Source organism: Rhopalosiphum maidis, chromosome 3 (assembly GCF_003676215.2).
Source record: "Rhopalosiphum maidis isolate BTI-1 chromosome 3, ASM367621v3, whole genome shotgun sequence".
NCBI classification, from domain to species: domain Eukaryota; kingdom Metazoa; phylum Arthropoda; class Insecta; order Hemiptera; family Aphididae; genus Rhopalosiphum; species Rhopalosiphum maidis.
This window is the reverse complement of record NC_040879.1, coordinates 48,157,381-48,176,144: the sequence shown is the minus strand read 5'-3', so window position 1 is coordinate 48,176,144 and position 18,764 is coordinate 48,157,381. Positions and strand designations below refer to the sequence as shown.

General features: G+C 28.4%; 1 protein-coding gene across 1 annotated transcript in view; it reads left to right on the top strand.

Moving 5' to 3' along the window:
* Nucleotides 1–18,764, top strand: part of LOC113557164 — a 74,151-nt gene that overhangs the window by 32,378 nt on the left and 23,009 nt on the right. Inside the window, exon 2 of the mRNA XM_026962507.2 lies at nt 1,474–1,840. Within this exon, the coding sequence (XP_026818308.1) occupies nt 1,561–1,840 (280 nt within the window). The 5' untranslated portion in view covers nt 1,474–1,560. The remainder of the gene's footprint in view (nt 1–1,473; nt 1,841–18,764) is intronic.

Sequence of the window (18,764 nt, the reverse complement as noted above, 5' to 3'; positions counted from 1 at the left end):
TTCTATTACGACTATTATGAATTACGCTCGACTCCTACTACTTATAGTATACAAAAGAATGGTCGCCTTCTTATGTTAATTTTGAAAAATTGAATAAATTTGTATAATACAGTATAATACATAATGTGTGTATATATACTATATATATAAATGTATAATTCAGTTATTTGAACTGATTGATACATATTTATGTTTTACTTTTCTCAATTGCGGACTCAATTAGTATTCAACGAATGTTTGTTTGCACGTTAGTAAAGATAGTTTGACAAAATATCATTCTTACGCATCCAAAGTCTTCACGAAGTTTTTAAAAGAATAACATTATTACTATATAATGAATACTTATTGAAACGTTTACTTTTATAATTATACTCAACAGTTACTGTTACCTATACAATAAATTATATAATAGAAAATTTGTAAAAAAAAGGTTGGAAGTGATGCGTCATCTATATACAAAAAAAGAGACATAACACTTCATTATTAAACTGACTTACCAAAAGCCTCAAATTTCTAAGTTCTATCGCATAGGCATTATAGGAGGTGTATATAGAAAATACCCGCAAAATGTCTACAATCTATTCTATTGAGAACCACGACTAAATTTGAAAACAGTAAATGAATAATAAAAAACCAAAACTTTTGATTGAATAAGTCATCCGTCATCGGCGAAACAAAGATAATAATTTTATTTCTAATAAGAGGTTGTGACGGCGGAGTAGCTATATTATTTCGAAGACAAATATATAGTGATTCTTTTATCATAAAACACTCATATTTTCAAAAAGTATTCATGTTTTGAAAACATTTTTTTACATAGTTTCAAGTTGTTAAAAAACAACGTTTGTATTTAAAAATTATATTTTTAAATACTTTTATCCTAATATTTTTTCAAGTTTTTACTTTTTTGAATGTCCACATAGAGTCTTAATTTCATATTCCAAAGCAGAATAATTTTCTGAGTATTTTGGTACATAAAAATCGAATTTAGAGCGAGTAGTTTATGAGTTATAGGTATTTAAAGTTTATACAAGCGGAGTAGTGGACAAACATTTTGAGGGGTAATCCCGTACCACTCCATTCCGCGCATCTAAACTTTAAATACTTAGAACTCATAAACTACTCGCTCTAAATTCGATTTTTATGTACCAAAATACTCAGAAAATTATTCTGTTTTGCAATATGAAATTAAGACTCTATGTGGATATTTAAAAAAGTAAAAACTTAAAAAAATATTAGGTTAAAAAATATTTAAAAATATAATTTTTCAATAAAAACGTCGTTTTTTAACAACTTGAAACTATGTAAAAAAAATGTTTTCAAAACATGAATACTTTTTGAAAATATGAGTGTTTTATGATAAAATAATCACCCTGTATAGGGCGGGGCGTCGGTTATTAATCTCCCGCGGGGCGTACGCGACAATCGATGAGTTCTATTTTTTTTAAATTTTATTATACTGTCGTGTTCTAGGTCTGGGCCGCAGGCAACGTTCATCGCGCCATCCCTCAGGATACAGGATCGCCGTTTCTGCGCATCGTTTTACTATAATATTATTATATGATGGACGCCTCTCTACTGGCATCAGCCACCACGACGGCCGCCGCGCACACGATCGCCGTGGCCACGTCGACGACCGTGGCCTCCACGATAGTCAGGAGCGGCCAGCGCAACGGCACGCACCGCGGGGCCGTCAACGTGCACGGCCGGCTCATGTACGACGAGATCGTCATCAACGACGTCTGGATCAACGCCATCCTGTCCACGCTCGCCCTGTCGTGCGCCGCGTGCGTGTGCCTGTGCTTTTTGTACTGCAAAATCCAACAGTGGAAACACGGAGGTAAGACCGAGTCCGAAATCGTATCGACCGCCGTGTCGTTATAATAACAATATTAACTCGTATAATAATCTATTCAATTATTATAATATGATGTAATTCATTAATTCGTGGCTCGAATTCATATTTTTGTCGACGAGTCTTAAAACGTCAAGTCGTCAAGAGTATACCTATAAGACAGAAATTCGTTAAATAAATACGACATTATTATTATCATCTTTACTATGATGAATTTTTTCTATGATATTTTATTCTTACATGAATTGTTTGGATTTATTTTAAATGTCCTCATCGATAACATAAAAATTAGAATTGGCCGGAATAGGTAATTGGAAATTTATCGGAAATATTGAAGTGAATTGTTTTTCTGGTAAATCACCTTACACTTGCCATATATCGTTTATCATTTACCTATAAATTATGATAAAGCAATTAATATGATTATACTATCGTCGAATAACGCAGAATTCGATCGTATAAAAAAAACTAATAACAAAGTTATTAAAACGCCTCTCTAAAAAACTGGTATATTGAAATACAGTGTGCGTTCTATCCTCTCTTGGCAAAAAATGTAAACATAAAAAAAACCTAAAACATTAAAATAGAATGATTGACCTCCACACCACTAGTCGAAAATGGTATTATACGGTGACGTTATGAAATCTAGGAGTGTATATCTAGAGTTGCGTCAACTCTATAAAAATAAAAAATCATGTTGTTAATACCTCACCTATAAACCGAAACTTTGAATTAAATTGTGTACCCCTCTCCTTCATCAATTGACCAAACACTGAAAAAAGGCACTACAGAGACACGTGGATAGATATTTGGAAAAACTTCACGAAAAAAATCGTAAAATTGCCCGATTACGTCGTATTAAAATGTAAAAAAAAATGCCTAATGTTTTATGTGTATAATTATTATAACACTACGAGTATGTAGTTGAATAGTAGATCCATTACTATAATTCTGAATATTTTGATGTAAGTGATTGAACAAAAATGTAAATAACATATTTACTAATTCAAGTATTACTTACAATAGTGGTCCTCTCATCTGTACCATCGTTATTAAGCGGTTATTGTGTAATATTATGAATATTATGTGCGTAAAACCAGTTTTTAGCATAGTCGATTTGACTATTATTTTTTATTTTTTTTTTGTAATTCAAAAATAAATAACTGTAAGGACTTGCGATTTTCACAAAATATTTGTATTAACAATTACTAGATATGATATAACTTTCAAAATATGTTTGGTTTATATTATATACATGCTATTCATGGATATTTAAAAATTATTGACTTTTTTAGTTTATTTTCGATCGATGTTTGATAAAATTTTTGTACGTGAGTAAAAATGCTTGGAAAATATAGTTCTTTGCGAGTTATACTTTCGCAGTCAAAAGTACTAGGTTTTATTTTTAATTTGTTTAAAAATCTAAATAAAACTGTCAACTTAAAATAAATTTATAGCACAATATTGATAGGTATAAACTGCGTCGTATGATAACACTAAGTGAACAGTTCGCAATCTAATTTATTTAATAAGATTGTCCATATACAAATATTTAATTATTTTTGAACCCTTACTTATCTCATCCTTTTCAAAAATCGAAGAATAACGTTAAAAATATGCGTAATAAGTGTCTATTTTGTAAATATAGTTGTTGTTTTTTTTTACGCGCATTAATATAAATAATGTATTTAAATCGATCACGTTTTGACCTAATGAGAGTGGTAAGTTTTTACTTAAAACCTGTTTCAATATTTAATAGCAACTATATTATTATATATTAATTACATATATTATGTACGTTTGTCAAATCACCATTTTGTTGGACCACGGTTGTATTTTTTAAGTACCAAGTTTTTATACTTATGCGTGTATTAAATATTAATGTGTATCATCTTAATAATATTTTTCTTATGTTGTTAATTATGTTATTGATTCACAGATAATGACATACTAAAATTTGAGTTATTAAATTTAGTTTATTCCTGGGTACACGCAGTTTGTGGTGGGCTTACAAAATTGAATTATGCATTAATAACAATTCTGATAGCGGTTATTTGAATAATAATCACAATTTAAGAAAGACCCATATTATATATAATTGCCCGATAATCACGAACCGAGATTACAATTACATTTTTAGTCTAGTCAACAGAATTATTATGTATAGTATGGACATATTATTGTTAATGGTAATAGAGTTCCTGATTAGTGAATAATATATATTATATTATATTATATAATTCCATAGCACTACCATTAGGTTTTAATTAGACATTTCGGTTTTATTTTTTCAACATTTTAGTAAATTGATTATACACCACACTTATTTTAATTTGACTATCGACGGTTTTTATAGGCGAGTACATATCATGATAACGATCATGAATTTCGTAGTCAATTGATTAAATTTTGGCAATAAAAGTGTCTATGTCGATTACCTTGCAATTCCCACATGTTTATATTATAATTTATAATAATTAGGGGATATTAGAAGCATATTTTACATATTTGTTTTGTGCGATCGTAAAAAAGGACAACCACAAATACCAAATTCGTGTCATATCACGATAATTCACAACGAAACCTACAAGTATAATAATATTTTATATAGTAACATATTTTGAGACGCATCTATTGAGCTTTATGTTTGTATTTTAAGGTATATCTTCTTTCTTTGGCTATTTTACACATTTTTTTTTAAATAACGTTTGGCAAAACAACAATCGATTCTCATGGCATTTGATTATTTGAAAACCTGAACGCACTGCCGATTGAGTGTTTGAGTGTACACTCGTAACAACTCAGGTATTATCCATGTTTTATTTAACGACGTCGCATTTAAGAAGCCATTTATTTATTATTTATTGTCAATATATTATATCCATTAATAGCCGTTACAACAAAAATTGTAATAAATATTATTTTAAGAATTTTAAATATATAAGTGCATGCATATTATTTTGTGCTTTTTAAGGCCGTATGCAACTAACATTAAAATTTATAGAATTAAAATATTATCATAATATAGTCATTGAGTTAATCACCACCTTATTGTATTTCTTATCATTATATTATTATTATTTTTGTTGTTGTGGTACGGATTTTTACCCAGATAGTAATTGTTGATATAGGTACGTATACATATAAAAAAGCAAATTTTAACACGAATAACGCAGTAATACGATGTGTCATGATGTAAATAGTAAAAACATGACTATAATAATCGTTTATCGCGGTAATCAAAAAATATCTACCCGTGCGTGCGTCATTATGTAATGTTGGCACATTATAAGTTGTAATGGCGCCACCCAAATAATGTCCCGGATGTGTATTAGAGTCGTAGATAGTCATTTTCCTCCAAAAATCAGTTACCTACTCCACCACTGACGATTTTCCTCCATCGTCAAGTCATCAAAATAAAATATCCAAAGCCGAAAATATCACTTCATATAATAGTATATATTATAGTTCATGAACAAACATAAAATATTAAAATATGAAATAAACTTACATTAAAAACCATTGTGATAAAATATTATTGTAAAACATTGTATTTTTTTAATTATTTATTAGAATTATAATAACTTCGTATTATTATGTAATACACAAATCAATACATTCATACATTTTTTTAAACTATATTGTACTGAGTGTTCCAGTAAAACGGGAAAATATTAAATAACTGTTAAAGAAGTGAATAGAAATGTGTTTGTTGAAAAACTACATTATATGTATTAAGATTACAGAGTTTAAAAATCTCATATCTTGAAATTAATATCCGTAAGACGGTGTTCATTCGCACGTATGAGTTTTTAAAATCAAACACTAAAATTGTGCATTTTATTATCGCTATGGAAATTGCAGCGACTCGTCTTCAAATATGAATTTTCAACTTGTAAATATTAAATGTTGTAGGACAAGTATTATAAACTCTGTTTTTGATATATTGCCTCAAAAAAAATTGCACACTGCAAGTCTGCAGGTTTTTATGAGGCCAATAAAAGATCAAACCGGTAAATAACACGATACACACACGAATAGAAAACTTTTTTGCGGCCATTGATTTCAGTACATAATATTTTTAACCTTTAGGCTATTAATGTCATATTATAATGTAGTCTTTGTTTTCAATAAACACAAATTTTTAAATACATAGTATTTTCAAAAGCGAAATTATATGTATCTTAAAATATATACATCGCCAAAAATCTGTATATTTTTACATATTATTATGTACTTTTAAATATTCATAACTAGGTACACCACCGCAAGAAGTTGTATTTATTTTTCATAAATATATTTTTGGTCAATATAGTAGGTACCTAAAATTACGTTTTTTAATTCTGTATTCATTATTAATAAATTACATTTATATTTTTAAAACATGTTTTGCTTATAACTTATGAAAAACAAAGTAAATTTAAAATATTTAATACTTTAAGAAATTTAATTCAATATTTTTTATAATATATTTCTTCACTGTTTACATACATATAATGCTGACATCATGTAAAACAATTTTTTAATTAAAAAAATATTAAACAAAATAAATTTTAAATTAAATAAGATATTTCTAGCAATTTACCCAAAGGCAGTGCTCTTGAAAATATGAAAAATATTGTTATTACAGGATGGGAGAGGCATGAAATATATTTTATGGCCATAAAAATCATAGTTATTTCGTTTATCGAAATTAAATGGTCACGGCGTGATTCTTGGGTCAATAATTTAATAACAATATTGTCTTCATGGTTAAATTAATTTAAATACCAAAATGTTCACGAGCTTACATGATTTTCTTATCACATTAATGAGTTTTCAATAACAACTTCGGGTTCAAGAATTTAATAATTAATAACCAATAATATCTCTGAAATGCGATAATAATTATATAGGTCCTACAGCATCTTGTAGCATTCTTTCTTAACATCATATATACGAGTAAACTGATAAAAGACGAGTGCTAGTGTGATGTGTCCTCTGACTATTCAGTAATGAGATAAAATTAATTATTAACTTTCAGTAAAAGTGACATTTGTTAACAAAAATACTAACAGTTAGATGTTAATAAGTGAATTTTTTAGAGGAGGGAGTCAAGTGAGTTGAAAAATTGTGATGGCTCATAGACAAACATATTTACATATATAATTGGTTTTAAATGTTGGTACAAATAATATGATTAAAAATGTTATTCCTTTTTCTTTAGTTTTTTCACAGATAATATATTTCCTATTACGAAATAAAATATATGTTTGAAAGTTTAATTTTTGAGTAAATGTATGTGCATAAAAACATATTTGTATTAACTTTATTTAACGAATTCAAATCAGTTGTAAACACCAATAGAAACAATAAATAATAATCAAATTAAAAAAAAATTGGCTATAAAACGATTTTAGGAATTTAGCTCCCCTCCCTAACTTAAAGAACTAGTTACGCCTATGCCTACAAGTATAGCCTATGTAAATTTTGTAACCAAATATGATACAAGAAACAAATAAACACTAACTTAAACACATATGTACAATCAATAGATAATACTACTGTTAGGAAACAAAACACGATTATCAAATGCAGTTATATAAAAACTTGTAATTAATTTAGATAATTTTAGTACCTTTATTTAATTTAAAAATGTTATTGTTTTTTTTTTTTTTTTTTTATGTAATTTTAACCATAATAATATAGTATATAGGTATAGTTATTTTATTTTATTTCTATAATGTTATACACATTTCATAGTATCAAACATAATAAATAATAGTTAAGATAATTGTTTTCCGATCTCTCCCTTTCGGCACAATCTTTTGTAAGGAAAATAATAACTTATTTTTGTTTTATTACATATGTTTATTATAATATACTTACGTTCATTATATTATTTTATCGAAAGAAATACTCAAACAATAAAGGTGAGATATAATGTTAGTACATTTGCGCTTTGCCGTTATGTCGGATTTTCGAATAAACCATCATCTATTGTCGTAAATCATTATGTACGTACCTACATATAATATTAACTTCTGCTCCGCGGTTTATAACATCCAGTGCCTCACTACGTGGTACAGTTTATACATACAACGATTAACGATTATATAGGTATAACAAACATTTTATTTTTGTGATGTTTCTATATCAATAGTTACATATTATTATATTGTGATATAGCCACATGGGTATATGCGCGGTTGCAGCACAAAATACTAATCTCCGTGTTCACACGTTTTTCGCAATGCTTGAAAAAAAAAAGAAATAGATAATAAGATTCGGTTACTCGCGGCTTCATTGTGTGTTGCGGTAAGGAAATTTCGAAAGTGCGGCCGCTTTGAGACAATAATCGTGCTAATGTAGACTGCACTTGTGCACTGTGCATAGTCCCGACGTTATCGTTGCTTAAATTTTATTGAGGACCACATAAAAATAAATATACTTTGCATAAATAATATTCATGTAGCCCCGTACAGCTATGTTACATTTAACGGTATAGGTAATAACCATTATTATCAAGGTTACAATTTTCGTATCAGTGTGAAATTAAAAATATGAAGATAACATTGAGATACATCTCTTTATAAAAATTTTAAAAAAATTATATAAAATGCTCTATTGATATATTTCGGGTCTCCACAAAAAATCTATGATAAATTATACAACTATACGTATGTTTAATTGTACCCAGTACCGGCGTTAGGATTCGCGAGACCCCGTTCAAAATATGCGACAAACTTGAAACTATATAGCTATATACTGAAATGTTTTTTAAAAATAAAACGTATATTATACAATTCCACGCAAATAAAATAAAAATATATATGTGTCCCTTATTCCAAACAAATTTCCATTTTGCAACTGAGTTGAAGGATTTCTTTAGAATTTTTATTAACTATATATTTATTTGCGTCAATACAGCTACTTTAATTATTATTATTATATAATGGTTTAAATTAATAGAATAAAAAATAATCATTTGATTTAAAAGAAAAATATTTCAAAAACAGTAACAGAATTTGTGTTTAAAATCAAATTTAATAATAATCATATATATAGACAAATATAATTTTTTTATAATTTACAAACACTTTTTTATATATTAGTTTCCATTTTCTCCTCATTATTTTCATTTATTTTTTTTTTCATCCCGTAATGTAGATGTTTTATTAAGGAATTTATAAATTCCTTTTTTTATTGAAGGCACCGCATTACGTAGAAATATATTTTTTTTTATTATCTTGTTTCAATATTATTTTACAACCAGATCGGTTACTTCAAAAAAATATCACGTCCACAACGCGACGATTGGAAATAATAAATCTGATGAAATAAAGAGAAATAATCTTTTAATATTGATCTATATTGTATAAATTACCTATAGATCTAAAAAAAAAATAATGTTAAATGATATAAAATGTAAACAAGTGTAAATATTAATACAAACATTTTAAGGGACAGGCTAATGACCATTAAAGTCGAAGCCTTAATTATAAATAAAAAGAGAAAAAAGGGGAAATAGTCATTCCATAAAAAAATAGAATGTTAAATATATACCTTACCAGTAACCTATATTAAGTTACCAACGTTTTATATTTTCTACTATATGATAATTATAACAAATAAAAGGACATCTATTTACTGAGTGTTACGTTAAAGCTGTGTTACTTCCTCTTGTCAACATGATTATGTTTAACCTTCTCTAAACGTAAATACGATAAAAAGAATAATCTAATAATATAAACTGTGATAATTATCATTAATTAATTTAAAAAAAAAATATATATATATATATATAAATTACGCGGATTAACTTGTCAGTTTTTAGTATGCGCAATATGTGGGCACGCGATTTGAGCACAGAAGCACGTGTTAGTTGGTAATCATAACGAGTACGAATTTTTAAATTGTCGCGAATCAGAAACTCTTACGGGAGAACTCAAAACACTCAGAACCTATACACAGTAGATTCTTATTATGTTGAACGTCGTTATCTCGAACTACATTGAAATCTCCTTGAAACTACCATTACACTTAATAGCGTTTATCTTTCTATAGGTAATTCGAAATAAAATTAATCGTTTTACGTTATCTCGAACACACAAATAATATTTTTATTATGGTAAGAACAAAAAAATTAAGCAGTATTATTCATATACAATATAGTGGTATGGAAAATACACATAAATTAAATGTCCTTACAATTAATTTATACATTCTTAAAAAAAAACAAAATTAATATTAAATAAACTTTAATGGCAGATTAAAAAAAAAATATATATTAATTTATTATTGTAGTTTATTGAAATGTATATGATGCTAAGTATTCAAATTATTTACCAATTTTTTTAATTTTTTTAGAATCTAATCTATATCTCGAACTTTGACCTTTTCCCCTTGAAATTCAACATAACTAGAATCTACTGTATACATGTATAATAATATAATATATATTTGTATAAACTTAGTGTGTGTGCATTCTTAGAACGCGCCTTATTCTTCTATAAAATCCCTTGATCAAACATAGAAAAAAATCTGAAAAAAAAAATTAAAATATTGTTAATAGATAATTTTTTATTAGTGGCTATTGTGGGCACTTATGGGGGGGGGTACTAAGAGGACTTGCGCATCTCTAAAACATTAAAACCTTTTTCGTCGAAGAGTAACGACGGACAGATGTCCGTGATAAACTCGAAACGTGTCTTACATTGACGTGGTCCCCACACAACGTGGCTAACCCTTTACCACATAATAATATATAACAGACCAACATCATCTCCAAAATATCGCTAAGAAATAAGAATATAAAAATCCCTATACAATTTTGGGAGGAGTTTTTATTATAGTTGGGCCAAAATCGTTTGCGCGGTTTTTCATATAAATGTGATCGCCCTGGTGTAAACCTACCTTTACGCAAAAAAGTTTATGTCGAAACGCGAGTGGTGTGCGCCAAGTAAATGGGTACTTATATAAAACTTTTGCGCGTTAGATAGGTACCTACAAGAACCGCGACATCGGTTGCCGCTGACGCTGCTGGTGACCTCGACCGCAGGTAACCGGTCGGAACAACTACTATCATATATTATACTACATATGGGTAACTAGTAACATCGATATAGGTACTTACGTAAGACGCCGAGCTTCAGAGGACGTCTCGCCCGCATATTGTGTTGTCTCCGTCATACAAATACGTGACGTAGCAAATATATACGTTCAGAAATCGGTACTCATTAAAATATATTAGCTTCGTCAGTTGTAATATCAGAGTGAATTCACCTATCATTAAACTTAAGGGTAACAACTAACAATAGAATATATTCTTGTGTTCGTTTGAAAGTGTACGTATTTCAATACTATAATTTCGAAACGAATTATACACGTGTTAAACATTAAAACGTATAAATGCTCATAACTTCCTTTAAAATTAAAGTATCGAAAAAAACCTTGCAACAAACCACTAAATATGTTGTTCCCTTTGAGTTAGACAAATTCTTTCCAATATGAAAGTTATAACGACGCTAAATGAGAACTGCCGAATTTAAATTCACAACGTTACGTACTTATAAGACTGCGGTGCCAACACATTCAAGTAAGGCTTGATGCTTTTGACAAAAAAAAAAACAATAGGATAGCGCGATGGGAAAAACACAACGATTGACGACTATACGAGGGAATTATCGTATTGAAAATATAGACAATTTACAATTTTAATAATAATATGTATTTTAAAATGATTAATATTTTATTTTAATATTATTTAAATGAACTATGATAATCCAAATTTATAGTTTTCGCCATTATAGTAATTTTTAGTATAATACAACCTATTAAATTTTTATAAGCGTGTACCTATAGCTTAACGACTTACTATTACTTTCAATTAAACAAGAAACCGTTCGAAAAGTGAATTTTGAGAAAATAATTGATATATTTGTGAAAATTTTAGCTGAAAAAAACAAATTTAAAAAATATTTAACAAATCACAATTTTTATTGATTATAATGTATAAATCACTATATATATCATATATGTATGACATTTATAAATTTTAATTAATGTTATATTTTGATTGCTTTTAAAAAAATTGGTATTATACATATTTTGCGATTACAAAAAAAATTAATATTATTATTTTAAAAAAAAAAATTCATAGAAATTTATAAAAAAAATAAGCTTACTGTTGTTTATTATTATTATTATTATTACGGGCTACGTAAATCCTAGTTACGCCACAGCCTCTCAAACGTCTTATGTGTGAGTTGTGGCCGACACAAAAGAGTAAAGGCGTACCTGTAGCTATACCTAAAACATTATTTTATTTTTATTACGAAACGATTCTTATGATATAAGGTTTCTAAGTATAACATATTAAATTTTATAAAAAGTTACAGGTGTATACTGAAAATTGAAGAATTCATTTTGTAAAGAAAAATATGTATCCTCGATGACAATGTGCATTGTTATAAGTCTTAATATGATGTATTAAATATTGAAAAAGAATAAGTACATTTGAAAATATTTCAATAGGAATCAAAAATCTATTCTTTGCTCTTGAAACAAAAATGAATATACAATATAAAATTAATTGATGGAAAATATAATAAAAGGAGGCCTAAGTGATAGTCGTAGTATAAGTATCTACTGAAGTTATAAATTACTTAGGTTGATTTGTGACAAGTTAATATTCAAGACATCATGCCACCAACGTCAAATTAGGTTATCTGATAGAAAATCAATATTTTTGGGTGAGATATTTTAAATATTTTAATTGTATTGCACAGTTATGTGCTGGAATAGGTATTTTTGAGGCAATTGCCTCAAGACCAAAATAGGTCCAAACCGGGCAACGGGTTTAGTACGATGAAAAGTTTTTGATAATAGCATTTATATTATTAGATAAAAAAAAAGAAGAATTTCAATTAAAATCTGTGAGTGCATGGTGGGGGTCAAATGGTAGTTTCCATCAGATCTGAAAATTGTTTAGCACGCTATACTGGTATTGCCTACAATTATAAATAGTACTTACCTATTTCTGATTATTATATTTATTTTTTGTATAAAAATTAATTTGATTATTAGTGGACTAGTGACTACATATCGTATAAAAAATTAAATCGTTAAATTAAAAATTACATTTATTAATTTATTAATTGTAATAATTAACATCGGAACTTAAAGAAAAATATTTACTTGAAAATAAAAACATATCTAAATATTATAATATTATAATATAGTTGTATAATATATTTATATGTTTTATGTATGTATTTTTCAGTGTTGCCTATAATAATGTCTATGTTAAAAACTACATGTGCTGCCAAAAATATTTAAATGTCGTGATAAATGATAATACTTTATATTTAGTTTTAATTTGTATTTAGAGAACCTATTCATAAACGACGTATCTTTAGTTAAATTTCAGACATATTATCATTTATTTTTATTTTGTATTTGTAATTATACTATAATACTATAAACACGAGAGAATTGCTAATTCAATGTAAAACGTATAATACTAGTACAGTTTTGGAAAAAAAAACTTTTATTTTTATTCAAATCGCAGTTGGTCAGCACATTTTACTAATTTCACTAATTTCCGAAAATCCTTCCAATTAAATGCGATACACAAACACGAAACAACTTACCTATATACCTACTGAAACTGAATGGGTGTGAATTATAATGGTTTATTAAGGGTTAAGTTGCACTGTTTGACAAACAAGTCTACCACGCCTTTGAATATATAAAATTATAAATGAAACTTACATATTATTATACATAATATACAAATAATTAGGCACATCATAACATATTGTACAATTATTTTATCGAAAAACGAGTTGAGCTTTTAAAATAGAGGACCACTGTCGGATTAATATTCATGTTCGTGTATTACAATAAATTATTGTACCTGTACGTAATATTATGTATACGCGTATATATATATATATATAATTCCGTAATTGTTTCGTAGCACCAAATTCGCAGAAACGTTCGTGCACACTCATTGTCATTATATTATATTTCACAATTCTCCAAATCAATCAAAGCCGTTCATTTTTCGTATACATTTTCACCAACTCTAACGATGCGGCGGCGGACGGGTATATCTGCTACATACACACCTTTTGTGGTCACACGTGCACATCACACGCCTCCGCGACTTCACATATTATTATTGTTTCCGTAATAATACCGCCCATGGTCCGGGCGAATGAATATTCCGTACACATTATTGGCCATCATAAGTAGGATGCCTGCAGATGTGCCTGGGAACCTTTGCAATTAGAGGATACTAAATGTGAGCAGCCCCTGGGCAGGGACACACATTTTACCTGTAAAAAAATGTAATTGTCTTTCTTTCTTTCTAAAATATGTGATTAAAATAGTGTAAATCGATTAAATAGCGTTTTTTTAATAGGAAAAGCACCTATGTATATCATAAACCAAAAAAGTTTGGGGCATCATTAGCTCTATAGTCTTTACAGAACAAAAAATGGCGATTTAGATTTAATTATAATCGAATTCAGTAATTGTAAATACCTTTAATAGCTCTGTAGAGGTATATATATATATATATATATATATATATAGAGAGACATCTGTTATAAATTGTGTTTTTTTTTTTTATACCTAAACACTTATAATAATTTATTAACATTATTTGACTTGTTAGGAAAGGGCCTAACTAAATAAGGGAATCCAAAAAATGCTATAAGCATCATATGAAATAGTACAATTCAGGTCTGCGGTCTGCACACGCCTATTACGGGCCTGTACACATATTTCACGGGTATTATATAATATTGCGTATGTTTGTAGGAGGTGAGCTGATGAGATTTGACCCTCACAACCATCGACGTATGCTGAAAATATTTTAAAATTAAAGTTGCCCAAAATATTTAAATACATATTATATTATGTGTGGATAGAATCAAGAGTGTCGATTTGTGAAAATCAGTGCCATTGCATTCTATAAAAAATGCTCATCATCTTTTACAGATTTGTGATTGAAAACAGTAGGTAGATACTTTTCTAACACAAATAAATAATATTCTGATGGTTTTAGTCATTTTTAATGATCATTTGTTCAATTTCAATTCTTCTTAGCTATAAGCCTATAACCTATTTAGACATAATTATTAAACTAGATATATTTGATCATTTTAAGTACTATAATAATAACTTCAACTGTCTTAATAATAAATAATAATTATATTAGATAGTAATCGCTTTTGGCTTGAAAATTTTGTAATAATATTTGTACATTGAATTCGGTTTAATTTTTATTAAAGATAAACGATAAATTATTGTCGTTTTGTTTAATAATGATTTTTTAATCCAAAAGTACTTTTCAAATAGACACAATATATTTTATATTGGTAAATTATTTTTAATTCCATGAAAAATTCTGAACTCAAAACTCCGCTTTGTAAAACAATCAGTTCTGGTATATTGAAAATTTACTAAAATTTACTTCTAGCTGTGCCGCTGAAATTATATTGTGTAGATAAAAAAAAATCAACAAAAACATTTTTTCCGACTAAGTATGAAAGCAAACTTATTTTGCAAATAAAGTATACAACACAAATGACTCTATTACGCATTTATTTTTACGATTTCGTATTCGATACACGTATTTAAGTATAATAAATAATATTCGTAATAATATGTGAATAGGAAGTAGGTAATACCCGTCTGGTGTGTGGGTAGGTATTTGATTTTTTTGGGAAATAACACATTATTATATTTGTTCCGACAATAATATTTACATATCACGTTAGCACAATAATGATTATTATGCGTAGTACTGTAGCGCAAAGTATACACTACAGTGTTATGTAGGTAATGCTATGGAAAGCGCAGAACCCGTATGACGTATACAATAACAATAATCATCTTACCTTTTAAATATTGTTGTTAAATATTATGTTTTCTACGTAGTTCAATTCAAACTGTACGTACGGAGGTGTTTTCGCTTTTTACGACGTATACGACTACCATCATCAGTATATCATAATATGACAAAAGACGTTCTGGCATCTGTCGTATACGATGAGCGGTGTGTACGTATGAGTACAGTGGCCCTCAATTAAATCACGACGATTATTGAAAAACCATCCACTCAACGTTCCGACATTCGTTTAAATAATATCCTAAACCGCGGATATTGTTGAAGTGTAAAGTACACTTGTATTTAATTATTATAACATAGTAATAAGGGCTTAGAGGAAGTGTCTATACGTGTTTCGGTGGTAAAAATATTTTTTGACTTTATTATATAGTTAAGCATCTAAGGTTTTTAACATTGCCACTTGTCCACGCGAAATAGACGTATATATCCATAGTTTTTTTAACAATACGTTACTGTAAATAAGCAATTATTTTTAAGTTCACATGATGGACACACTTAAATCTAATGTTCAAATAATTTTGTCGTGACCAACCATCGACCATATTCTAAAAATCTAAAGAGATAGGTTGAATGATCACTGTTAATAGGGATGGCCACCACTCTATAGCGTACGAGTATGATTTGTGTATTTTTCGTTCACACTTACGTATAAATATTATTGTGTCGTCCAAAATATTTAACCGCCATTAATATAATAATATTGTTGTACATTTGGCTTTTAGAACCCGTACGGAAATTCACAACATCGTCGTCGAACAGAGGCGTTTAAAATAATAATTACCAATACCTATTTATTATGTATGCGCGTTTCTGACAGTTGTTTAATAAATCTACTTGGGTAGTAGTAGTAGTTGTTGTAGTCGCTTCTCCCACCACACATGCACACAGGTGGTCTATGTACGTTTTCCGGCAAAATAATATGCACTCGTACCTGCCAGCTATGTATAATATACCGAGGCAGAACCATTATATATATATAGAATTGATTAAATAACAATTAAGGAGGTACACGCTCAACAACAATATTATTATTGATTATTATTCTTATTATTAATATATTCATAAGCTTAAGTATAACTATACAATAGTATAATGCAATGTCCACATCGTTGACGGAAGACGGATGAGCAACTAGCAAAAAATACCTACCTACAGTACCCATCTGTCGTAATTCATAATCGTGTGCTAACCATTTTTTTTCAGTGTATGCACTTTTTTAATAACTTTTACAAATTCTAATTACATATTATATTTAATTTAACTTATTTTTATCGAATTTCCCCCCCCCCACGAATCCATTTATGAGGTACCTACATTTTATCGTTCTGTCGACGGTAGTATATTTATATGTATTTTTAACAAGGGCACACTTAAATGTTAATCTTAAATAAATAATATGCCGAATTAAATGTTGCTTAAAAATGTTTAGTTTTTATTGTTATTTTGTTAATCAATCATAATGATATATTAGTCATTATTTACTCTAAGCATAAATCGATAAATCATAATAGTAATGAACTTAATAAAGACAATTTTTACATGTATACAATATGCATAATTCAGTTTGCACAACACATTAAACACAAAAATAGATATATTTCGTTATTTAATTGTTAATAATATTTTGTCACATAATACAATAAATTTAGTATTTATTGTTAATAATATATTAATTGTTCATCACTCATAAAACAGTTTACTATTTAAAGTTATTACAAAACCATATATATATATATATATTTTTTGTTTTATTGCTTTGACACTATATATTGCCTGAAGACATTCGCATTACAGTAGCGTCGCAGTGATCTGAACATAGGCTAATCCGAAAGACACGGTAATCCGAACGACTTCGAGTGTACATCGCCACCGTTCTATCATTGTACTTATTTAGATCAATAAAATAATAATTATAACGATTATTACGATTTACGACTGCATATCACACGTGTACATCGTTGAGATTCCATACACCAATAACGATTGTTAGCCGCGTGTCATATTTTATAGTTTATAGTGATCTTTTTAGTGATTTCATTTTTGTCGAAAAAAGTGTGCTCCACGTAAGTAAAATCATGGGTGATCCGAACAGCACCTTTCGCCAATCCCCTTCGGATTACTGCGACGCTACTGTATTTGTTTTCTGTTTCTGACCCATGCGCAAACATAGCAAATTTTTGATTAGCAACGCCAACTTTGAATTATGAGATTAAATATTAGAGTGAAATAGCGTATTGTCAAACTTAAAGTTAAAATCGTCATAGTACGCGATTCTACGTTAGATTTATATTATTTGAGTATTTTACAATTGTAACACACCCGCTCAGAAATAAACAAATAAAGATAACTACGTGAATCGTGGTCGTAAAAAAAGATATCAATGAACAAATAAAGGTTCACTTTCATAACTTTCTTCGCTACGGTGATGGTATAGGTATATGTTCCTTAATAATTACAACGGTTATGGTTCCAAAAATTTAACCAGCATTTAAAGATATAGAACAAAGCAAATAATACACACACACACACACACACACACACACACTAGTCTCTCTTAAATGACACCACTGTCACAATTTAAATGTGAATAAAATTAAGGTGGTAAGGTTAATATTGTGGTTCTCTTATAATAGTGATAAACGAACTAACATGTTAAATATAATACTATATATTCTATGGCGATACATTATATTATTATTATTATTATTATTATTATATTCGTTTTACAACCGATTCGTATCGTGTGTCCTGCAATAATGTTTTTACATAATATAGATTATAGGTAAATACATTTAGATACAATAGATACATACATCATACTTTATTTCGACACAGGTGCTTCTTAATGGAGTTTCCATGTATACCTAGCACTATGTACCATGTTTACCTTACTCGTCACTTGTTGTAGTGCAAACACCGGGGGATATCATACCTTTTAGTTTTCTATTGCTAGTATTGTGTACTATAAATATTAGTATAAACCGACAAAAAAGTATAGAGTTAATG